The sequence below is a fragment of the Phocoena sinus genome, chromosome 8 (assembly GCF_008692025.1).
Source record: "Phocoena sinus isolate mPhoSin1 chromosome 8, mPhoSin1.pri, whole genome shotgun sequence".
NCBI lineage: Eukaryota > Metazoa > Chordata > Mammalia > Artiodactyla > Phocoenidae > Phocoena > Phocoena sinus.
In genome coordinates, this window is record NC_045770.1 from 75,768,421 (window position 1) to 75,794,005 (window position 25,585).

General features: G+C 36.0%; 1 protein-coding gene and 1 pseudogene across 1 annotated transcript in view; one reads left to right on the top strand and one right to left on the bottom strand.

Annotated features, from left to right (window-relative positions):
- Window positions 1–25,585, top strand: part of ANO5 (anoctamin 5) — a 98,839-nt gene that overhangs the window by 52,285 nt on the left and 20,969 nt on the right. The window contains exons 10-15 of the mRNA XM_032640866.1: window positions 9,649–9,783; window positions 10,294–10,399; window positions 10,493–10,553; window positions 19,107–19,258; window positions 21,404–21,478; window positions 23,077–23,299. Of these exons, the coding sequence (XP_032496757.1) occupies window positions 9,649–9,783; window positions 10,294–10,399; window positions 10,493–10,553; window positions 19,107–19,258; window positions 21,404–21,478; window positions 23,077–23,299 (752 nt within the window). The remainder of the gene's footprint in view (window positions 1–9,648; window positions 9,784–10,293; window positions 10,400–10,492; window positions 10,554–19,106; window positions 19,259–21,403; window positions 21,479–23,076; window positions 23,300–25,585) is intronic.
- On the bottom strand, window positions 23,401–23,963 carry LOC116758148 (annotated as a pseudogene).

Below are 25,585 nucleotides of genomic sequence, written 5' to 3' on the forward strand. Positions count from 1 at the left end.
CTTTCCTTATGGGGTTATTTGATAATTAAATGATATGTATATTTTCTTAGCATGGGGTTAGCACTTAGTGTTTAACACAGTAATTTTTTGTTTGTTTGTTTTCCTCTGCATCTAGGAATTTAGAGGATAGCAGAAAGGTCATGTATGGATGTTTGTGTGTGTGTTGATCTCAGAAAGCTGTGAAGGCAATTGTTCTATTATCTCAATTCTTTAGACAGTTTCATTAGCTATGCAAGAAGACTATGGTTGCAGGTTCTTGCTTTGAACCATGACAATATTACATGCATACAGGATGTTAGGAGACTCCTGCTATGATTTCAATAAAGAAACAATCAGATTACAGACCCCTGGTTGCTAGTAGCAGTATTTTTACTCAGTGAGGTATGCTTTTACTGCTCTGCTTGCACAGCATCACAGCCTCCTTTTTATGAGACTGATTTTGATGTCTACATCCAAACCAAGTGAAATGTTATTCCAACAGTTTCATTTAAGGCAAATGAGAGGCGACATTTTTAAGAATAAATAGAAGGCAACTAGCATATAAACTGTGGTTTCCGTAAATCTTTATATAAACTCTTGATTGGATGGATATTTTAATTGTTCTGATTAATGGCCATTTAATTTTTTTAATTATAAAAGTAGGACATGTATCTAAAAAATTCCAAGCAATAAAGAGATGTGCAAAGTTTTAAGTGAAATTACACCTCCATTGAATTCCACAGAAGTAACTATGGCTATTTGGTAATAGCCATTCAGTCTTATTTTTATGTGCATGTGAAGTAAAATACATACACTTTTTTTTTTTTCCTGGAGCAATGGAATCTTTATTTACTTTTTTGCTAAGATTTTCTTTTATCACTAAATAGTATATTATTGGCATACTTCCCTTTGAGTACACACAGATCTATCTTGTGCTTTTTAACACAACACAGGGTACCATATTATAAATTTTGCATAACTTATTTGTCTATTCTTCTATTGAAAAAGATTAGGCTGTTTCAAACTTTTCACTATTACAATTAGTGCCCTTGGAGAATATTTTCATGGTATGTTTTCAAAAAAGCAAAGTTGTCAGAATGAGGTTTACATATTTTACATTGTTCAAAATATATTGAGAGTATTTGGCTGTCTACAGATGTTTCTGCTATAAATATTCCCCAAAGGTTTGTACTTATAACCCTTGATCTAGACAAATGCATTACACCTCAGGTCAGTACCTTGTTAGCACTTGCTGATTTTCTTTTACAACAAAGTGGAAGCTCAGATTTTTCCATCAGATGGCAGTATCTAGCTTAAATTTAATAACATTTTAAACCTTTTCATCCTATTATTATAACTTTTCATTTATAGCAAATTATACTGCTTTTCCATTTCAGTAATGAAATAAGTTTTTAAATAAACTTAAATTTTTAACACAATTTAATGTAAAGAATTGATAGCTAGGTGTAAAATTTTTAACTAGGTAATCGAAAAGACAAGAAAGAAAACACTATATTATCACAGAGGGAGGAACTGCAGAAAACAGCTCTTATTCCTAAGGTTTCTTCTCAGTGATTATGTAGGATAATATCCTTATTATTAGTAATAGACAATAAAGTTTTTAAGGGTAAAGGACCATGATGTACATATTCAACCAACTTACTTGCAAGTGGTTCAGAAAAAGGCATGTATATATGGGGAAATATAATATATGAAGTGAGATAAAATGCAAATGCAGCAATATTTTTACAATAAAAGAATTAAAGGATATATGGGTATTATTTGAATTATTCTTGTAAATTTTTTATATATTTGAAATTATTCCAAAGAAAAATCTTTAATAAAAGGAGAGTCCAGAAATAGATCCACATATATATAGTCAATTGATTTTCAACAACAGTGCCTGGTCATTCATTGGGGAAAGGATAGTCCTTTCAACATATGATGCTAGAACAAGTGGCTCTCTACATGAAAAATGTGAATCTTGCTTCTTTCCTGTACAAAAATTTAAACTAACTTGTAATGGATGAGAGAACTAATTGTAAGCGTTACAACTATAAAACTTCTAGGAGAACATATAGGAGAAAATCGTATGTGGTTTGGAGTTAGGCATGGACTTTTCAGATCAAATGCAAAAAGCACAATTTAAAAAAATGTATAAATTTAACTTCATTAAAATTAAAAATGTATGCTCTTTAAAAGACAGTTACAAAAATAAAAAGGCAAAACACAGACTGGAGAAAATATTTGCAACACACATATCAATAAAGGACTTTTATTTAAGGAATTTTGCAACTCAATAATAAGACAAAATTTAAAATGGACAAAAGATAAAAGATTCATCACCAAAGGAATATAATTATGGATTGCCAATAAGTACATCAAAAGATGTACAACATCTTTATTCACTAAGGGGATAAAAATTAAAATTTCATTAAGATGCCACCACACACACACTAGAATAGCTAAAATCTAAAAGATTGGCAACAATAAGTGCTATCAGGGATATGGAACAACTTGAAATCTCAAACATTGGTGGTGGGAATGCAAAATGGTATAGCAACTTTAAAAAAACAACTTTGACAGTCTCTTATAAAGTTAAATATGCACTTTCTATTCTACTTGTCCCAAATCTATTATTAAAATGTTTATCATTGCCTCAGTGATTTGAGGTACCACCTTTATCATATGCTAGATTTCTATATGCAGTTGAGTTGCTTTCTGGATGTTCTGCCTATTCTGTTGATCTAGCTAACTATCCATGCAGGCTATTTATTTAATTTAATTTTTATTTTATATTAGAGTATAGTTGATTTGCAATGTTGTGTTAGTTTCACGTGTGCAGCAAAGTGATTCAGAAGGCTCTTTTAATTGTAGTGGCTTACCTCTAGTATGTTTTAATATCTAGTTGGGCTAATACCTCATCATAGCTCTTACTCTCAGTGTTTCCTTGTACATTCTACATGTTTATTCTTCCATATAAACTTTAGTATCAACTTGTCTAGCTTGTTACTAAAAAAGATGGTTGATATTTTTATAGGTATCAAATTAAGTTTATAAATTAACTTAGGTAGGCTGGTACTTTTTGTTGTTGTTGTATTTTTTGCGGTACGCGGGCCTCTCACTGTTGTGGCCTCTCCCGTTGCGGAGCACAGGCTCCGGTCGCACAGGCTCAGAGGCCATGGCTCACGGGCCCAGCCGCTCTGCAGCAAGTGGGATCTTTCTGGACTGGGGCATCATGTCCCAGTCCCGTGTGCCCTGCATCGGCAGGCGGACTCTCAACCACTGCGCCACCAGGGAAGCCCTAGGCTGGTATTTTGATGATGAGACATTCTAATCAAGGAAAAGTTGTCAAGGGAAATGTATGTCTTAGTTTAAGCCTACTTTGGGGTTTTTCAGGAGTGCTATAGAGTTATAAAACTTTCTTAAGTTTAATCCTAAGTATTTTATATTTTTGTTGCTATTATAAATTATGTATTTACTTACATGTTATATGTTATTGTCTTCTGAGTGTTAGTTTTATATTCTAATGCCCTGATGAATTCTTTATTGAATTAGTTTTATTGATTCATTAAGGCTATCGAGGTATATTATCATGTAATCTTTAAATAGAAATATTTTACTTTTCTTTACCAATTCTTATGTCTATAATTATTTTCTTTTATTCAATTAATTGGCTGATAATTACAGAACAATATTGAATAATAGTTGGTGTCTTTGCCTTGTTCCTGATCTTACTGGAAATGCCTCTGGTGTGTCCTCATTTAGTAGGAAGTTCTTTGCCTTTGTACATTAATTTATCATCTTGCCTGGGGCCTTGGAGAGTTTTGTTTGCTTGTTTGTTTGTTTTAAAATCTGATTGTTTTAACACATTATGTCTTGGAATTGGTTGTTCTAAGTCAGTTTTCCCTGTTCCTGGTGGATTCTTTAACTATGTATCTTTTATTTTGTTTGTTTTTTTTTTGTTTGTTTGTTTTTCTGGAAAGTGTTCTTGCGTTATAGTTTTAAAATATAATTATTTTCCAGTGCTTTGATTATTTTCTTTGGACTCCAGTTATCTGTATGTTTGGTCTTTTTAGCCTGTCTTCATATCAAACAATTTTCCTGAGACCCTTTTTACTTCTCTATGTCATTTTCATTCTTTTGATAGGTATCCTGTTTTTCTTATCATCTTTTACTAGATTTTCACTTGGTATCCATTTATTCTCTTGAATACCTCATAATTTCATCATCAGTTCTGACATGATCTTATAGGGTTCTTCTCTTTCCTCTGTTTTTTGGTTTCCTTCATCTCTTGTTTTATTTGTTCCTGTTTTTTCCCACTTCTTATTTTTATATTTCTGATATTTTCTTACATTTCCAGTTATTTATTTGAGAATACTTAATTCAGTTTGTACTTCTTTTTTACAGTGTTCCTCATGTTCTTTTGGGAGAATTTTCATTAGCTGAAGCTCTTTGTTTCACATTTTCAGGGTTTTTTAAACATAATTTTGTATAGTATGCTCTGCTTTTTTCTGTTTGTGTTTAATTCATGGAGTTTCTAGCATTAGAGTACACTCTTCTGTTAGTTTTTTTTCCTATTCCATGCAGTTTCTTTCATGGATGATATCCTGTGCTTGTCATGCGCCTTTTCTTTCATTTCTATAGAATCCTAACTCTCTCTCTTTTCTGCCACTTTTAAGAAGTACCACACTTTATATCTGATTCTTCCCCAGAAACATTGCTTTTCTGAGGCTGCCACTTCCAGGCTTACTCATTTTCAGATCCCTTTCTTTTAGCTAGTACTACGAATTACCAAGTCCCAACATGTGTTCAGTATTATGGCATTTAGTTAGACTTTTTCCCAGGGATTATTTTGTCTGTGTTTGTCTAATGTCCCACCCTACTTTACATGTTTTCCCTAGAATTTCTTAAGCATCTTCTTCACTGCTCTCTGTACCTCAGGTATGGCAGCTGGTAATAGGTACTCAGTTGGAACTGGGTTTATTTCTTTACTTACGAGTAATTTGAAGATCATGGTGTTCTCTGTCATGATGCTTGAAGGCCTATATCAGGTATGGTTTTATTTCCTCTCCCTGTTGATTTTATGGTTTTATGAAAGTTTTTTATGGGAAGACTTGTTAAAAATAAAAATATCCTTAAAAGTAGAGGGCTTCCCTGGTGGCGCAGTGGTTGAGAGTCCGCCTGCCGATGCAGGGGACACGGGTTCGTGCCCCGGTCCGGGAAGATCCCACATGCCGCGGAGTGGCTAGGCCCGTGAGCCATGGCCGCTGAGCCTGCGCGTCCGGAGCCTGTGCTCCGCAACGGGAGAGGCCACAACATTGAGAGGCCCGCGTAACGCAAAAAAAAAAAAAAAAAAAAAAAAAAAAAAAAAAAAAAAAAGTAGAAAGGAATTGTCTATAGATGCATAATTACAATGCCCACATTCCTTTAATGAGCATTTATTTAGCATCGCTAGATATCAGCAAGAGGCTAGGGCTATAAAGGTAATCAGAACGTGGTTTCCTAACACAAAGATATTTGCAGGAAGGCACACAAGTGCATAATAATTACAGCAGAGTGATTCTCATGAAAGAACAGAGCACAGAGGAAAGAGCACCTACCTTTATGACAACCTCAGGGAAAGTTTCACAGTGATTATTCTTGAGTGTGTCTTGAGAGAAGTAGCAGGTTGCTAGGTAAACAAGTTAGTTAAGAATATCCCAGGTAGAGAGAACCAGTACAGAGCACTGGGCTAAAGAAGAGCATTGTGCATTTAGTTCTTCATTTAGGAGGCGTGGCTGGTAAGATTTGAATGTTTATCAGTAAAAAATCATGAAGAACACTGCTAAGATGAAAGGAGAAAACCTTTAAAGGAGGAAACGGTCATTGTTTAATCTTGTGCTTTAGAAACATTACTCTCTTGGAAACAGGACAGATAGTAGAAGGATGCAAGACTGAAGTCAGGGAAGTAAGGAGGCTGTTAAAATTTTCCAGTAATAGGGCTTCCCTTGTGGGGCAGTGGTTGAGAGTCCGCCTGCTGATGCAGGGGACGCGGGTTCGTGCCCCGGTCCGGGAAGATCCCACATGCCACGGAGCAGCTGGGCCCGTGAGCCATGGCCGCTGAGCCTGCGCGTCCGGAGCCTGTGCTCCGCAGCGGGAGAGGCCACAACAGTGAGAGGCCCGCGTACCACAAAAAAAAAAAAAAAAAAATTTTCCAGTAAGAGATATTGAAGGTCATATCCAAGGCACTGGTAACAGGAAAGAGGGGACTATGGATTAGAAAAAGGCTTTTATGGGACTTCCCTGGTGGTCCCAATGGTTAAGACTCTGCGCTTCCAATGCAGGGATTGCAGGTTCAATCCCTGGTTGAGGAACTAAGATCCCACATGCCTCATGATAAAGCCAAAAAAAAAAAAAAAAAAAAAAAATTAGAAAGAAAGAAAAAAAAGAAAAAGACTTTTATGACAGAATTTATTGGACCTAGTGGATTGGATATAGAAGGTTAAAAAAAAATGATGACTAGGGGTGCCTGGAAAGAGATTTAGAATATAGGATTTGAATTCCTAGATTTCACATATTTCATGTTATCTCTACACCAAACTTAAGTTCCATGTCCAAATATTTGTAAATATTTTTACTGCCTTTTGGGTACTGATCATTTTGTCATATTAGATTATATTTTTTCAGGGAGAACTGGGAATACAAAGGTTACCATCATTGGTTTTTCAGTCTTCAATATTATATGCCTTCTGATCCCAATTTTTCTTTCCAATTTAAGAGCTCCAGATGATTTTTCTGATATCATCTGTTGGGATGGTTTAATGCTTATAAATAAAATTGATATACTGCTATATAGCAAATAGGTTAGAACAAATATGTTTACAGTGACTATAATGGTGCTATTAAAAGCCAAGATAGTGTAATCGCTAAGCTAAGTTTCTCAGATGTCCATGAATTCATGGTAAAAATGAATCTCTTTAGACCAAATGTTTGCATTTTGTTCATTCATTCCTCAAGCCTATATTTATTTCAGTTCCATCATCATTGTTTTGATTATTTGCTATGTCTCAGACTAAGTCCTGGGAATACAAAATTAGACCAGTGCCTTCTCACAAGATCTCACAACGAAGACTATTGAATGTCTTCTACCTATGAGATGCCCTGTTAAATGTTATGGGGCCACAGATGAGTGCAAAATCTAGCAAGTAAAATGGACAGGTTAAGAAATACCGTAAGAGGGGCTTCCCTGGTGGCTCAGTGGTTGAGAGTCTGCCTGCCGATGCAGGGGACACGGGTTCGTGCCCCGGTCCGGGAAGATCCCACATGCCGCGGAGCGCCTGGGCCCGTGAGCCATGGCCACTGACCCTGTGCATCCGGAGCCTGTTCTCCACAACGGGAGAGGCCACAACAGTGAGAGGCCCGCGTACCGCAAAAAAAAAAAAAAAAAGAAATACCGTAAGTGTAAATAAAAGGCAAATTTTTCTAAAAAATTAATACTCAAAAGAAGTATTTATTCTCCTTATGTTTGATACTTCACAGAGTATCTCATATTATTGGCTTTTTCTCATTTTCTTTGTTTTGAATAATAAGAATTTAACATCTTAAACGTTATTTCAATAATATGTAAATAATATATACGTATTTACCATAATACAAATCTAAGACATGTCTCTTGCTTTTTGCATTCTTAAGAGATTGTTTAGTTGTTAATCTATTATTAAGCTCCTCACATCCAAAGTTTAGTAAAATTATTTCTATAATTCCATACATAATAAATGTTCATTTGGGAATTTCTCTTTTTGAGAATATTTTAAATACTAATTAAAGGTCTGGAGTTCTTGAGGACTTTTTTTTTAATTCTCAAGGAATAAGATTCTTGAAATTTGAAAGGAAGAAAAATGTAGTTCTTTGAAATATCCAGTTTCTTTATGAATTCCCAAATAACTTTTTGGTTAAGCATATAGCAGTAATATTGATGTTTTACCTTAAAAATGATTGATTCTATAATTTTTAAAACATCAAATGGAAATAGACACGATGAATAGTAAATTTTCCCAAATCAGGGCTTCCCTGGTGGCGCAGTGGTTGAGTCCGCCTGCCGATGCAGGGGACGTGGGTTCGTGCCCCGGTCTGGGAAGATCCCACGTGCCGCGGGGCGGCTGGGCCCGTGAGCCATGGCCGCTGAGCCTGCGCGTCCAGAGCCTGTGCTCCACAACGGGAGAGGCCACAACAGTGAGAGGCCCGCGTACCGCAAAAAAAAAAAAAAATTTTCCCAAATCAAATATTTTTATTCTTTTTTTTAGATTTTGATGTTATGCAGTATTATAATAATTGCTGTTTTTCAGCAAAAACAAAAAAAGAGAAAAAGCAAGTTTACTCATCCTATGTGAGTGAACCTAAGGAAGTTGTAAATGGTAAATTAACAAGGGAATACAATGGAATTATAATTTAATTTCAAGTTTATAGTAATTTGAAAAGCAGAACAAGGGAAAACAACAATGTAAAAATGTTTATTATCACTGAAAATAATGAAAAAATGAAAGAATGAAAGATGGTACAAGCAGAGAGATGCCTGTTTCATTAGAAAAGATTAGAAATTTTGAAAACTGAAGAATGGGATATTCAATAAAATTAATATTGAGTGAAAAAAATTAAAAACCTTCTCATTGGGAAATTAAGTTTATGTTAAATAAGTTTATGTTATGTAAAATTTAAACCCTTTATGTTTAGATTTGCCTGTTTTTTGAGCATGTGTGGAAATTACAATTTAATAAATAGTGCTGTAATAGATTTATATATATCATGCTATTAGAGCCCAAAAGGGATTACATCTCTGTCTAGGAAACTGTGGTAAGACTTCACAGATTTGGTGAGCTGAGCTCTACGTGAATAAGGGAGAAGATTAACCTATTTTGTGTTGTTTTTATAAAAAACCTGGTTTTATGAGGCAGAGAAAACCTTGTTCTCTGGTTCTTTGAGAGATTCCTTAAGGAGAGAGTCGGTTTAAAAAACAACAGAAAAAAAACCCCAAAACTTGGTTATAAGACTTGAACATTTATGCCAACTAATGCTGTCACTTTTTAACTCTTTGTAAAGCAAGTGCTGAACTGTATATTTTATGGAACTTTATTAAACACTCATTTTTGATTCCTTGGTTTGCTCCTTGTCTTACAATTCTATAAGCATCCATCAGAGCTCCAAATTTAGAGGAAGATGGAAGTTCATACATACAACCACTCTCATCTGTTGTGGTCTGAGTACATTCTTCAATTTTAGAGAGAGATAAAGCAAAAGTCCATGCACAGATTGTGAATGTGATTTTGATTTGTTAATTGCTAGAAGAATGTTCTGCACTTTATTTCAAAACATTTAAACTCTCTTTAAAATTTAAAAGCTTTTCAAATTACCTGATTATTTCAAAAGTAAATCTTAACTTCCACTCAGTTGGCTTCTTACTTACATGTGTTGTCTCTTTTAATCCTCACACCAATTCTATGGCTAAGCATTATCCTGCATTTTATGATGTCGAAACTAAGGTTTAGGAAGTTTAGTAACTTTATCAAAATTTCACAGCTGGAAAGCAATGGAGCCAAAATTAGAATTCAAGTTTGTCTGAATACAAAACCAAGACTCTCAGGACTGTATCATTCTTACAACCTCTGATTCTCTTTTTACCCTCTTTCATAGGGATTATTACGGAGAAAAAATTGGCATCTATTTTGTCTTTCTCGGATTTTACACAGAAATGCTGCTTTTTGCAGCTATAGTTGGCTTAGCTTGTTTTATTTACGGCTTATTATCGATGCATGATAACTCAAGCAGGTAAGTGCAACTGAGTTGCCCCAATAGAGAATCTATGCTAACTGAAACTGTTGCTATTATTTTTCTGGAATTTGTGTCAGAATGTTTCCTATGGCAGCAGATAATTGATATTTCTGAAAAAGACCCAAACATAGCAGCTACCCCTCACCTGGTGCTTTATGGAAAATTTGTTTTTAATGATGGGCTCTAAAGATTCTGTTCCTCAAAGCATGATTTGATCTACAAAAATTGCTAGTTCATTTCCCCTTGTGCCATATGTAAGAAGCTGTATAAAGTTGTTCCAATAAAAGCAGCTTTGGACTTTCACCCAAACACGTCACTTTTAATATAACTTTGCTCTTGGGAATCTCTGGCAGTCCAGTGGTTAGGACTCCACACTTCCACTTACGGCGGCATGGGTTCCATCCCTGGTCGGGGAACTAAGATCCCACATGCCATGCCGTGTGGACAAAACAAAACAAGACAAAAACAAAACAAAACAAAACAAAAACTCTCCTCTTCCCTCTGCAGCACTGAGATCTGTGACCCTGAGATCGGGGGTCAGATTATCATGTGCCCACTCTGTGATGTAATGTGTGACTATTGGAGACTAAATTCTACCTGTTGGGCTTCAAAGGTATGTATGTATTGTGGTATGTTGAAAAGACTTGCAATTTCCCTCCCTCATTTGATACTAAGTAGTCTTTGTGATGTTGTTATTGTTTTACAGTTCTCCCATTTATTTGACAATGAGTCAACAGTGTTCTTTGCAATATTCATGGGAATTTGGGGTGAGTAAATAATTACATAAAAACAGCTTTCTCCATGTTATCTGTTTTATGGCCATTCATATAACATATACATTTGGCATACCTTATAAACCAAAGGTGATTTTACATCTTTATGTCTTTGCTAGCATCAGTACACTGATGGAGTCCACATCAATGGTCATTCGTCTTGATCCTTGGTCCAGAAAGGTCTCTATTAGTCATCTGCTAATTTCTCTGAAAAACACTATAATTTTTGAAACTTCATATGTATTCAGATTACACTGTCAGAACTGTGGTAAAAACAGGCTCAGTAAGTGCTTAATTCAGGAGAAATAAACATAAGTATTTGGTGGCTGGAGGATATTGAGTCATGGATACAAACTGGAACAAGACTCAAAAATTGTTGAGAGCTGGGCTTCCCTGGTGGCGCAGTGGTTGAGAATCTGCCCGCCAGTGCAGGGGGACATGGGTTTGTGCCCTGGTCCGGGAAGATCCCACATGCCGCGGAGCGGCTGGGCCTGTGAGCCATGGCCGCTGAGCCTGCGCGTCGGAGCCTGTGCTCCGCAATGGGAGAGGCTGCAACAGTGAGAGGCCCGCATACCGCGAAAAAAAAAAAAAAAAAATTGTTGAGAGCTAATACTCAGCATTTGAATTTAAATTTCCTGTGTCAAATTCTAGTTCCAGCTTCCAGTTCCATTTGGTAAAAATCTCCCATGTAAGGTGGAATTTCCCTTAATTTTGGAAATGTCCCAGTATCTCTTCTCTTTTGTATCACGTGGGAAGTAGAAGTGTTATGAAGTTATTCCCACCATCAGTGAGGAAAGTATTTTCTGTAAGAGTAACTTGGCAAGAGGAGGCCCAAAGACTTCTAAAGCATGTCTAAAAATTTGGGGGACTCTGGTGAAAGATAGACTTTTTTCTCTCCAATTTAACAAAAAAAGTCTTTAAGAAGCACAAGTGTGTGCATTTAAAAACTGGCCAAGGAGGGACTTCCCTGGTGGCACAGAGGTTAAGAATCCAGGTGCCAATGCAGGGGTCACGGGTTTGAGCCCTGGTCCAGGAAGATCCCACATGCCACGGAGCAACTAAGCCTGTGCGCCACAGCTACTGAGCCTGCGCTCTAGAGCCTGCAAGCCCATGTGCCACAACTACTGAAGCCTTTGTGCCTAGAGCCCATGCTCTGCAGCAAGAGAAGCCACCGCAATTAGAAACCCACGCACCACAACAAAGAGTAGCCCCTGCTCGCCACAACTAGAGAAAGCCCGCATGCAACAACAGAGACCCAACGCAATGAAAAATTAATTAATTAAAAAAAGAAAAATACTGGCCAAGGGAACAAGGTAGCTTGATTCAGGCAATAGGACACCAACATTTGTGGGGGTGTGTACATGAAGCAGATGTTCTTATGGGTTTCTGTTACTTCTGCTTGACTGCTACGGTCTGAAGAGAAAAGGCCAGATTCAAAGAGAGAATGGGAGACAGAGAAGTCTTACCCACAATTCTCCAGCAGCCTCCTCTGGTTAAGTTAGTATATGGACATCTCTTCATTATGTGGCTACCAAATCCTGCCTGTCATTTTTTGGAATCAGAAATGGATGATAGGTACACAAATTACAACAATTGTAGTAGTTTTCAATTCTTTCCATTGACAGAGATTGTACACCAACACTAACCTTATATGTCATAACAAATAGAGGAGCAATTATGCATAGAACACCCAGCAGCTGCAGTGAACATGGGGGTAAAGATATCACTTCAAGATAATGATTTTGTTTCCTTTGGATATATACCTAAAAGTGGAATTGCTTCATCCTATTATATTTATATTTTTAATTTCTCAAGGAACCGTCATATTGTTTTCCATAACAGCTACACCAATTTACATTCCCACTGACAGTGCACGAGGGTTCCCTTTTTTATCAGTTTTGTTCTTTTGCAAAGGAATATCCAATCTTCCCAAAACCATTTATAGAAGAAACTATTCTTTCCCCATTGAGTATTCTTGGCTCCTTTGTCAAATATTAATTGACCATAATATATGGGATTATTTTCTGAGCTCTTGATTGTGTTCCATAGGTCTCTGTGTTTCTCTTTATGCCATGTCAAAAGTACCATGCTATTTTGATTACTATAACTTTGTAATATAGTTTGAGATCAGGAATATGATGCCTACTGCTTTGTTCTTCTTTCTCAGGATTGCTTTGGCTATTTGGAGTCTTTTGTGGCCCCATACAAATTTTAAGATTGTTTTCTCTATTTCTATGAAAAATAGCATTGGAATTTTGATAGGGATTGCATTAAATCTGGAGATTGCTTGGGTAGTATGGACATTTTTATATTAATTCCTCAAATTTATTTCCATTTATTTGTGTCTTCTTCAGTTTCTTTCATCAGTGTCTAGTAGTATACAGTGTACGTATCTTTCATTTCCTTGGTTAAATTTATTCCTGGGTATTTTGTTCTTTTTGATGTTATTGTAAATGGGATTATTTTCTTAATTTCTCTTTCTGTTAGTACGTGGGTAGTATATAGAAACACAGTGGGCTTCTATATATTTATTTTTATCCTGGAACTTGACTAAATTTATTTATTAGTTCTAACAGTTTTTTGGTGGTGTCTTCAGGATGTTTTTTATAATTTCATGTTATTTGCAAACAGAGACAGTTTTACTTCTTTCCTTCTTTCTTTCTAATTTATATGTCTTTTATTTATTTATTTATTTTTGACTAATTGCTCTGGCTAGGATGTCCAGTACTCTATTGAATAGAAGAGGCAAGAATAGGCATTCTTGTCTTGTCCCTGATCATAGAGGAAAAGCTTTCAGCTTTTCACCACTGACTATGATGGTAGCTATGGGCCTGTCATGTATAGCTCTTATTATATTGAGATACATTCCATTTATACCTATATTTTTGAGAGTTTTTATCATGAAGGATGTTCAATTCTGTTAAATGCTTTTTCTGCATCTGTTGAAATGATTTTCTTTTATCATTTATTTTGTTAATGTGGTATACCATGTTGATTGATTTGTGGATGTTGAACTATCCTTGTATCCCTTTAGTAAATCCCACTTGATCATTGTGTGTAATTCTTTTAATATATTGCTGAATTTGATTTGCTACTCTTTTGTTCAGGTTCTTTGCATCTATGTTCATCAAGTATAACTTCTTTACTTGTAGTGTCTTTGTCTGACTTTGGTGTCAGGATAATGACGGCCTCATAAAATGAGTTTGGAAGTTTTCTTTCCTCTTCTAGTCTTTGGAAGAGTTTGAGAAGGATTAATTCTTCTTTACATGTATGATAGAATTCACCAGTAAAGCTATCTGATCTGGACTTTTGTTGGTGGGGACGTTTTTGATTACTGATTCAATATCCTTACTGGTAATTGGTCTGTTGAGATTTTCTATTTCTTCATGGTTCACTTTAGGTAGGTTGTATGTTTCTAGGACTTTATCCATTTCTTCTAGGTTATCCACTGTGTTGGCACATAATTGTTCATAGTAGTCTCATGATCCTTTGTATTTCTGTGCTATCAGTTGTCATGTCTCTTATTTAGTTTCTAATTTTATTTATTTGAGGCTTATCTTTTTTTCTTGGTAATTATGGCTAAAGGTTTTCTATTGTTTATCTTTTCAAAATAAAATAGTTTCGTTGATCTTTTCTATTGTCTTTTTGTCTCTTTTATTTATTTACCCTCTGATCTTTGTTATTTTCTTCCTTCTACTACCTTTGGCTTACTTTGCTCTTTTTCTGGTTCCTTAATGTCTAAAGTTAGGTTGTTTATTTTAGCTTTTTCTTGGTTCTTAATGTGGGCATTTATCACTATGAACTTCCTTCCTAGAACTGCTTCTGCTGCATCCCGTAAGTTTTGGTATATTGTATTTCCAGTTTCATTTGTCTCAAGATATTGTTTAATTTCTCTGTTGATTTTTCTAAGTTTGTTCAGTAGCATGTCCTTTATTCTCCACATATTTGTGAATTTTCCAGTTTTAACTTTTCCTGTAATTCTATTTTCATACCATTGTGGTCAGAAAAGATGCTTGATATGATTTCAAACTTTTGAAATCTATTGACTTGTTTTGTGGTGCTAATATATGACCTTTCCTGGAGAACATTCCATGTGCACTTAGAAGAATGTGTATTCTGCTGCTGTTAGATGGAAAGTGCTGTCAATGCCCCTTAAGTCCCTCTGTTCTAACATGTAGTTTAAGTCCAATGATTCTTTATTGATTTTCTGTCAGGATGATCTATCCATTGTTGAAAATGGGGTGTTGAAGTTCCCTACTATTATTATGTTGCTGACAATTCCTGTCTTCAGGTCTGTTAACATTTGCTGTATATATTTTAGGTGCTCCTCTATTGAGTGCATAAGTATTTATAAGTGTTATATCTTCTTCTTTGATGGATCTCTCTATCATTATAGAAAGATCTTCTTTTCCCCTTATTGTGATCTTTGTCTTAAAGTCTATTTTGTCTTATATAAGTATAGTTAATATTGCTTTCTTTTGGTTTCAGTTTGTATGGAATATCTTTTTCCATCCTTTCACTTTTAGTATATATGTGTCCTTTCAGCTGAAGTGAGTTTCTTGTAGGCAGCACATAGTTGAGTCTTGTTTTTTTATCCATTCAACCACTCTGTGACTTTTGATTGGAGAATTTAGTTAATTACATTAAAGTAATTATTGACGGATATGGACTTACTATTGCCATTTTGTTAATTGTTTTGTAATTCATTTGTTCCTTTCTTCCTCTCTTGCCTTCTTTTGGGGTATGATAATTTTCTGTAATGGTATGCTTAGATTCCTTTTTCTTTATCTTTTGCATGTCTTTTATAGGTTTTTGCTCTGTGATTATAGTGAGGCTTTTATAAAACATCTTATAGTTATAACATTCTATTGCAAGCAAAGCAAATTAATTCCAAATGCATACTAACGCTCTATATTTTTACTTTCCTTCCCATGTTTTATGTTTTTGATGTCACAGTTTATATCTTCTTAGCTTGTGTATCCTTTAACCAATTATTATAGTTATACAATTTTATTGTAGTTATTTTTACTACTTTTGTCTTTTAACCTTCATAATAGATTTACAAGTGTGTTACCTACCACCATTGTAACATGAGTATTTTAAATTTAACTATGCATTTACCTATACTAATGAGATTTGTACATTTATATGTTTTAATTTCAGTTTAAAGAGGTCCCTTTAACATTTCTTGAAAAGCCATTCTAGTTGTGATAAACCCTTTCCACTTTTACTTGTCTGGAAAACTTTCCAGGTAGAGTATTCTTGGTTCTCAAATTTTTTTCAGTACTTTGACTATATGCTACTCCCTTCTGGCCTGCAGTTTCTGCTGAAAAATCTGCTGATAGTCTTATGAGGGTTCCCTTATACATAAGTTGTTTTTCTCTTCTTGCTTATAAGATTCTCTCTTTGTCTTTAACTCGTGACCTTTTAAATATAATGTGTCTCAGTGTGGTTCTCTTTGTTTTCATCTTTTTTGGAACTCAGTGGGTTTCCTAGATATAATATTTGTTTTTATCCCCATGTTAGAGAAGTTTTTACCCATTATTTGAATATGCTGTCTCTGTCTCTCTCTCTTCTCCTTCTGGGACCCCCTATAATGCAAATGTTGGTCTGCTTGATATTGTCCCATAACTCCCTTAAGCTGACTTCACTTTTTTACACTCATTTTTCATTTTCATTTCATTCATTTTTTCTCCTCTGACTGAATGAATTCCACTTCCCTTTCTTGGGGTTTACTGATCCTTTCTTCATTTTATGTAGTATGTGCTGAACCCTTCTATTGAATTTTACAATAAAATCATTGTATTCTTCAGCTCTATGATCTCTGTTTATTACTTTCTTATATTTTCTGTCTCTTTGTTCAAATTCTCACTTTATTCATGCATTGTTCTCCAGACCTCAGTAAGCATCTTTATGACCATTATTTTGAGCTCTTTATCAGGTAAATTGCTTGTTTTCATTTCATTAAGGTCTTTTTCTGCAGTTTATCTTGTTCTTCTATTTGGAACATATTTTCCTTTGTTTCTTCATTTACCTTGCCTCCCTGTGTTGATTTCTGTTCATTAGGTAAAACAGCTACCTCTCCCAGCCTTGAAAGTGTGGCCTGTGATTGTTCAAGCTGCCTTCTTTGTTCTTAGTGGTTCCCAGTATTTGGGGGGTGTGCCAAAACCCATCAGTATCCCAAATGGGAAGATCTCAGTCAGCACCTAGATGCAGGCTGTTTGGAAGCTGGACCCTCAGGCAGCAGCTTTTAAAGTCTGCAAGTAGATCTCTTTCAAAGAAAGATTGGAAGATGGGCATTTGTGTCTGCTGCCTCTACTTTTAGCCCTGGGGAGAAAACCAGTTAGGAACTGTTTATTTGCTGCAGCAATCAAAACAGTATGGTACTGGCATTAAGATAGACATGCAGACCAATGAAACAGAATAGAGCCTAGAAATAAATCCACATGTATATGGTAAATTAATCTTCAACAGGATTTCCAAGAAAACAAAATGGGGAAAGGATAGTCTCTTCAACAAATGGTGCTGTGGAAATCTGGACGGCGACATGCAAAAGAATGAAATTGGATCCTTATCTTTGTCAACTGAAAAAAAATCCACAACCTGAAAGTTGAGAATTATGTTTTATTTGGCAGACTTTCTGAGGACTTCAAGCCCAGGAGGCAGCCTCTCAGATAGCTCTGAGGATCTGCTCTGAAGAGGTAAGGGAGGAGCCAGGATACATAGGAGTTTTGCAACAAAGACCAGGTAGTCAGAACATCAAAAGATTACTGTTAATTAAAGAAAACCAGATACCTTAAGTTAATGAATTAGCGCTTTTCTTTGTATGGGAAGATGCAAGAATCTGGGCTAATTGAAATCATTCCTTTGATATGCACCTTAGCTATCTGGGGCCAGTATCCTGTTCTTTCCCATCTTGGGTTCCCTCAGGGCTCACCATCTGGGCTGTAGTGGCTTGATGGCTGCAACATCCTTTGTTTACCGATATGGCAGGCAACATTTTTCATTCACATCTTACACCATCACAAAAATCAATTCAAAATGGATTAAAGACTTAAACATAAGACCTGAAACTGTAAAAATCCTAGAAGAGAGTCTAAGGAAAATCCTTATGACATTGGTCTTGGCAATGATTTCATGCAGATGGCACCAAAGCCCAGGCAACAAAAACAAACAAAATAAGCTAGACTACCTCAAACTAAAATGCTCTGCACAGCAGAGACAACAATGAACAGAGTGCAAAGGCAACCCATTGAAAGGCAGAAAATATTTGCAAACCATCTATCTGATAAAGGGTTAACCTCCAAAATATATATAAGGAACACCTGTAGCTCAATAGTTTTAAAAAAATAACAAAACCTAACCTGATTAAAAATGGACAAAGGACTTGAATAGACATTTCCCCGAAGAAGTTATACAAATGGCCAACAGATATATGAAAAAATACATAATGTAATTAGTTATCAGAGAAATGCAAATCAGACCACAATGAGATGTTATCTCACACCTGTCAGGATGGCTATTACCAAAATGATGAGGATGTGAAGAATTATAATGAACTCTTGCATACTACTGGTGGGAATGCTAAATGGTACAACCAGAAAACAGTGTGGAAGTGCCTCAAAAAATTAAAATAGAACTGTCATATAATCTAGCAATCCCACTTCTGGGTATTTACCCAAAATAATTGAAATCAGGATCTCAAAAAGATGTTAGCACTCTTGTGTTCATTGTAACTCTCTCCACATTAACCAAGATGTGGAAACAATCTAAATGTCCATTGACAGATGAATGGGTAAAGAAACTGGTGTGTGTGTGTTGGTGTGTGTGTGTTTATATATATATATGTATTTATATATATATGTGTGTGTGTATATGTGTAAACTAGTTACATCTATGCCTTAGAAGGGTTATAAAGGAAGGTTTTTCTGGGGGTGTTGGTAATGTTTTATATACTTTTCTGTAAATATGTTATTCTTTAAGGGAAAGTTTGTTTAAAAATTATATATATTGTATATTATACTATATAATATTATATATTATACATACATATATATATAGAGAGAAAGACAGAGACAGGGAGAGAGACAAAGAGAGACAGAGAGAGAGAGAGAGAGACATACTGTGTTATGAAATGGCTCCTATGTTTTCCTTAAATTTCCCTAAGCCTGAGAATGTGATACAATTGCTTGGATGATTTCAGTCAAAGACATGCAAACAAAATCTAGGTGTTAGTAAAAAGTCAAGTTTAAATATTATTTCAAATTACCTGAATGAAGAGAGAGAGAGTAGCGTGCCTGAAAAAAATTTTTCTTGCATGGACTGCTGTCTAAGAAACGAATTTGTATTTCTATATATGAGTTATTTCAATACTATTACATAGTATTATGCCAAAATTTATAATTTTATCATCAAACAGCGACAGAAGAACCATCATACAACCAAAATGATTTTTTAAAGTAAAGAAAAATCTAGTTATTATCTCCTTATTCACTTATTCCTCCATCTCTTTATTATATTTGTTCTTATGCATTTCTTTGCCCATAGTCACATTGTTTTTGGAGTTTTGGAAACAGCGACAAGCCAGACTGGAATATGAGTGGGACCTGGTGGACTTTGAGGAGGAGCAACAGCAGCTCCAGCTGAGACCTGAATTTGAAGCTATGTGTACACATAGGAAAGTGAATGCAGTGACTAAGGTATATTAGGAGACTGAAATAGGCAGTATATTCCAATGGACACCAAGCTGTGGGTGGCCTCTCAAGTAATGCTGTGTATTTCAATTTGCCTTTAAAATACTCTACAACATATAAATCATATAAACTTGTTTACTCACTTCTAATATACATTTTGAGCGCATGCACAAGTAGGTAGTAAAGTATAATGAGCCCCGGGATGGAATCATCACCCAGCTTCAATTATTATTATTTCATGGGCAATCTTTTTTCATTTATACACCTACCCCTCCCTGCCACTAGATTATTTTGAAGCAAATCCAAGTCATCATATCATGAAATACATAGTTTTAATACTAAGTGAAATAAAAGGAAATGGAAAATAGTGTGCATGCTGTGGGCTTTGTATATAAATATATAGACATGGAAATGATGCTAAGTTAATGCGTGAAAATTAAAACAGTATTGTATTAAGGTAGTGGGCTTACGAGTGATTGCTTTATTCAACCAAAGGTTATTCACCTAGTCCATTCTAATTAATTATAATGGGAAGATCATTGCACTGGTGCCTGAAAGGAGAGTCTAGATTTTGGGATAACTGGCAAACTGGCTGTATGTTGTTGACTGAGTTATTTGACTTCTTGGTACCTCATCTTTGTTTCACTTGAAAACGGAAGATACTTTGCAGACTCTTGGCTGCATATTCGTAGAGTCTCCACCTTTCCATAATCTATAATCACCATGTTACCTGATGCTATTAAAGAGAGAATAGAATATGTGTCTAAAAATCTCTTCAGTAGAATTCCCTACTCTGTTCAGGACACTGTTCTTGCGTATAATACTCAACATTCTTCTCCTAGTACAGGCATTCACTAAACGTTTATTAAATTGCCTTGAAACATTACAGAATATTCAGTAAATGAATGAAGAGAAAAATCACCTCAGAAAAATACATTAACAGTTTGGGTGGCTATTTGAAATTAATAAAAAATATATTAAAAGAGATTTTTTCATAGTAATGACATGATGTGTATTTGTTCCTACTTAATGGGATAAAGAAGAAAATAAAAGCAGGTCTATTGGCTTTGCCAAACACCGTTGACCAAAAGCAAGATGTACTGAATGTTTACATTTGAAACCAGTTGAAAAACAATATGTATTGATTCACTGTGAATCGTCTACTTCACTTAGCTTTAATGGCTTTGGAAATGAGAGGTTTTTTTGGTTATGTTTTGTTTTTTACTTCATTGCAGTGCTTCTTCAGTGGTTAAGCACAACAAGAATTCTTACATTTGAGTCTGTTGGGAACACATACATGCAGGAATGGACACACACGTGCACACACAAATATGCACACACACACGAACACACTGACACATTGGATACACACATGCATACACATGTACATAATCAGATGTATCCACACACATCCTGGGGTTCAATAGAGCTCTTGGGCAGCCTACCCTGACTGCTGTGTTCTGTTTGCATTCAGTCCTTTCTGAAAAATCCTTGAGACTGTACAGATGTAAAATCTTATATGTTAAATAGAATTACATGATTTAGATTTCTGCTGACAACTATTTTTTACTGTATGACAGTATTTTGGCCGTAAGATCTAACTGCCTCTCGATATAGCTAAAAATATCAGCTGGTATAATTAATATCTTCCATTAATGACTTAAAAAACCATAATTGTAGAAAAGTCTGGGCCCCTGAACCGTGTGGAAGAAGACAATTAATCCTATAAATATAAAGAAGGCACCCTACTTAATATCATACAGAGCAATTACAGAGCAGTGCATTCAACTCAATTCAATTTAACTCAATTAGAAAATTTTAACATCATTAAGGCATGTCCACTTAAGCAGCAGCCCTCAGGTTTTGACTTTGTTTTTCCTGTCTCCCTCTCCCTAAATACAACTCTAATTCAGCACTCAGGAAATAATGTGTATCCTTTATATCTCATATCATTTGTAAAATATTTCATCTGGGAGCCCTAAAGGTTTCTACCTAAACGTAAGGAACCACTACTAGAATGTAGCATTCCATGAACTGTGGTGAACCCATTGAGGAGGTTTCTACTTTAACATGCCTTTGTGATTTTGACTACTGCTTGGATTCCCAACTTTGTAGATTTTGAATTTTGCTGTGATTTCTTCAAAATTACAGGAGGTGGAACCTTACTTGCCTTTGTGTAGTCGTATTCCATGGTACTTTTTATCGGGAGCCACAGTGACTTTATGGGTGAGCATTGTTTAAAAACTATTATCATCTATTGATGTAAGATCATACTGGGATTACCTCAATAGTTTTGTCTGCAATGGCTTGAGTCCCTCTCTTCCCTCCCACTCCACAGTATTTTTTTTATCTTGAATGGAGCTCTTATATAGAATAAACTGTAATTTGCATGGATGTGCCATGATTAAACCTTGCATAAAGAGTTGGGGGGAGAGAGAGGTACTTTATCTTAAAGCCCGTCCCTCTCCCTCCCCCAACTCTTTGTTAATTTGGTGATAACTTGAAACCAGAACAGTAAAATAAATAATTTGATTACAGACTATTTGTTTAGTTTTTTAAAAAAAATTATTAATCTTCTTTTATCCATTTAAAATACTTATACAAAATGAAAAACTTTATACCATTAAGGTTCGTTCTCTTGCCAAGATAAATGGAAGAAAATGTTACATCTTCTACATGAAGAATTTAATTAGCATATCCCATTGTTAGGGAGTCAGATTTTTTCCATGCCTTTTACCCGATAGATTTCTCCATCATCATAATCTATTTCCTGCCCTCCCCTTTCAAAATGTATGTCCTCTTACAGTTGACCTTTAGTTTTAGGAAAACAGGCAAGGTTACCCTCTGAGAAGTTAGCCTGTTGAAGTATGAATAATTAGCAGTTGTAGACTGTATTTTAACCTCACCATTCCATATTGTCCTATAATATTTTATCTTTAACCTTTTTTGATAAAGGTATTGGCTTTTCTATTTTAAATGTGTGTTTTCCTAGATGATATAACAATCATTTTAGGAGAGGTGATAGAATAAAAGGGGGTGATAATCAATTTGGGACACTCCTTGAAAAATATTCTAGAGTGTGGTTCCAGAAAGATCACTGTCATTTATTTCTAGTACTCATTCAATTTGATTCAGTTCCTCAACTTTCACAATAAAATTCTCCAATCATTGATATAAAGATCTTTGTGATTTTGTAATATGTAAAGGTATAAAATTTATACAAATATCTAAACTACCAGGCATATCAGACTACTAATGGCAGTATTCTGAGGGGAAATGAAATCGAATCTTTAAACGTATTTTTCTTCAGAAAGTAAGTGATCTTCACACTACACATTTAACTACAACCTAGAGCAGAGGTTACCAAACATTTGCTGTAAAAGATATATTATAGGCTTTGTAGGCCACAAATCGTCTCTGACATATAATTGTCTTTATTTTTCTTTACAACCTTTAAAAATGCAAACAAACAAACAAAAAATATTCTTACCTTAAGGGCCACGCAAGAACAGGTAAGGCCACAAGCAGACTCTGGCTTGCTGGTAGTTTTCCAACTCATTCTAAACGATAGACCTAGAGGATGGTCAATGAATACTTTTCTATTTTCAGTTTACTCAGCTGCTACCATACACTTATTGCTAACCCTTTTACGTTCCTAGTTTTCATTTCCTGCCATCTATGGTGAGAGGGACTGACTTGGCTTGCTTTCCATGTCAGATCAGCTAAACTTAATATATGAATTGAAGAGAAGAGTATGTTTCAGATATATATGCATCACAGGGATTCAGAGACCAGAGTAACCAGTTTTTGTTTCCCTTCCCCAGATGTCTCTGGTCATCGCGTGTATGGTAGCTGTGATTGTATACCGCCTATCGGTCTTTGCTACATTTGCTAGCTTCATGGAAAGTGAAGCATCCTTAAAGCATGTCAGAAGTTTCCTCACTCCCCAGATAACCACATCTCTCACTGGATCGTGCTTGAACTTTATTGTCATCTTGATCTTGAATTTCTTTTATGAAAGGATATCTGCCTGGATTACAAAAATGGGTAAGCCGGCCAAATCATTAGTATGACTCTGAAAAAGGGTTCCTATCAATGCTATACCTCCATTCTGGATAATCCCCAAGGGAGTTCTTTGTTTGTTTTTGTTTCAAACTAGTTTATTTAGGGGTTCCATTTTCAGTCCTCAATAGATTTTATGTATTTCTCATATGCGTCTTCACTCATTAGTTCATCTAGTTCTGAAGGGTTACTGAGTGTCGTCTTGATCAGCCAACCATCTTCACAACAAGATTTGTTGACAAGTCCTGCATTTTCTGTTAGAGCTTCATTAATTTCAGTTACTTCTCCTGATAGAGGAGAATAGAGTTCACTAGCAGCTTTCACACTTTCCAAAGCACCAAATTCCTCTTGTTTGTTCAATTTTGTCCCAACTTCAGGCAGACTACAGTAAACAACACCTCCCAAAACTTCCTGTGCAAAATTGCTGATTCCCACTGTTCCAACACCATTTTCTGATGTTGCCCATTCATGTTTGTCTGTGAATTTACGACCTGACAGCAGAGTGGGGCCGGTGCGCAGCGCCGGATAGCACCCGGACGGTGCCCGCCCGCAGTCCCCAGGGCTGCAGCGGGCAGGGCGCGTTGGGCGCAGAGATGGCACGCAGGCTGCAGACCGCGGCCCGCACGCTCTGCGCCACTCGCAGCGCCATGTTCGCAGGGGTGCAGAGGGTCTCCGCGCGCTGGGAGTTCATTTTTTAAAGGCACATTTTAAGGCAGTTTGCTCTACAGGTAGACCCATAGCCTGGTACTTCAGAATCCCCTAACAGCTACATTCAGGCCTATTATAGTGGAAGCAGGAAAAATAACTAAAAAGAATTAGGACTCTGTAGATCTTTCTGAGTATTCTTACCTTAATCCTTCCTTGATGGGGTTAGTTGAAGCCTAAATAAAATCCTCACACGTTTCTGAAGACACAGATAATTTTTATTTTATGTGTATGGTATTTAGAAGGTATTGGATTTTGAAAACCATTGTGAGGAAAACAGAACAATCAGGTCCTCCTGAATAAATCTAAAAGTTAGTGCTTCTCTTTTCAGTTGTCATGTGTTAGAACCTGGATTATGTTCTTTTAAAAATTTCTCCTAAAGCCATGAGGGAAGGTGAAGGGGTCACAGGTGGAGTGGTAGGTTCAGTCAGGAAGACTAGCACAGAGCACAGTTGCTCCTGGCCTTGCCCCCAGCAATTTGGAGATGAGATCAGAGACTCAACTCCAGGCCTCAGCTTCTTCTGGGACTGCTCTCTACAGGAGCTCATGCCCCCCTCCCCTAAATCTGTACACTGACAGTGTGCCCAGTGGTAACCAAAAAGGCAGCATGGTATTTACTCAGCACTAGAGTAAGCACTGGCAAGCAGCTGTCATTAAATCTATTTTCAAATTTGGAGTTCTTCTCTCTCAGTTTTACTTATTTTTTCTGCTAGCAACAGCCAAAAACTAAACAATTACAGCAAGTAGCACCTACAAACAAAGCACCTAAAAAATATCTCAGCTTTCGTCAATGAGAAAAATCTCTTGTATTCACATTAGAGATTTTGTAGGAATGCAGCTAAATTTCAGTAAAATGGAAGCGTTATCTGTGTCTTTAGAATATGTGCCACTATTTCAGTGTTGCTGAAAATGTCATGGATTTGGCTGGATCAGCTTGTGCTCTTGGGAGATCATCAGTTCAGAAAAGCATGGCCCCTTACTCTTTCATGCCTCACGTTTTTTTACTGTGGTGTGAAGAGGCTCTAACATTTTCTTATCTTTGGAATTCATAAAATGATAGATCATGATCATGCATTTTAAGTAAAGGAGAGGGAAAATACGTACTATTACTGCCACCGTTTGCATGACGTTGTTTTCAAAACTGATAAAGCCGGTTAATTCATGAGAGGAAAGCACAATTCAGTTTGAAATCATCCTCTGCCCTTCATGAGATTCACTTTGTTTACACCTGATTAGAAACAGAGGCGCGAGATCTGATGTGTTTACAGGGCATCATATAGTGTTACGGGGATGAGCATGAGGCTCTTCTTCAGTCTAATAGGCGCCTGAATTCCATATTGTGACTGTGTGACCCCAGGCAAGTACTTCATCCCTCTAAATGTACTAATGACGGCTTCTCAGCCTTCTCTGTTGATTAGATTAATACACAGTCGCTAATTGAAAGCCTGGTGCACATCCATAGCTACTTAATATTGGTCAGTTATGACCAGAGTGGGGAAGATTTCAACAGACTCTCAGAATAATATGACTAGATATCCACTTATCCCAGGGAGTAAAAAAAAAATA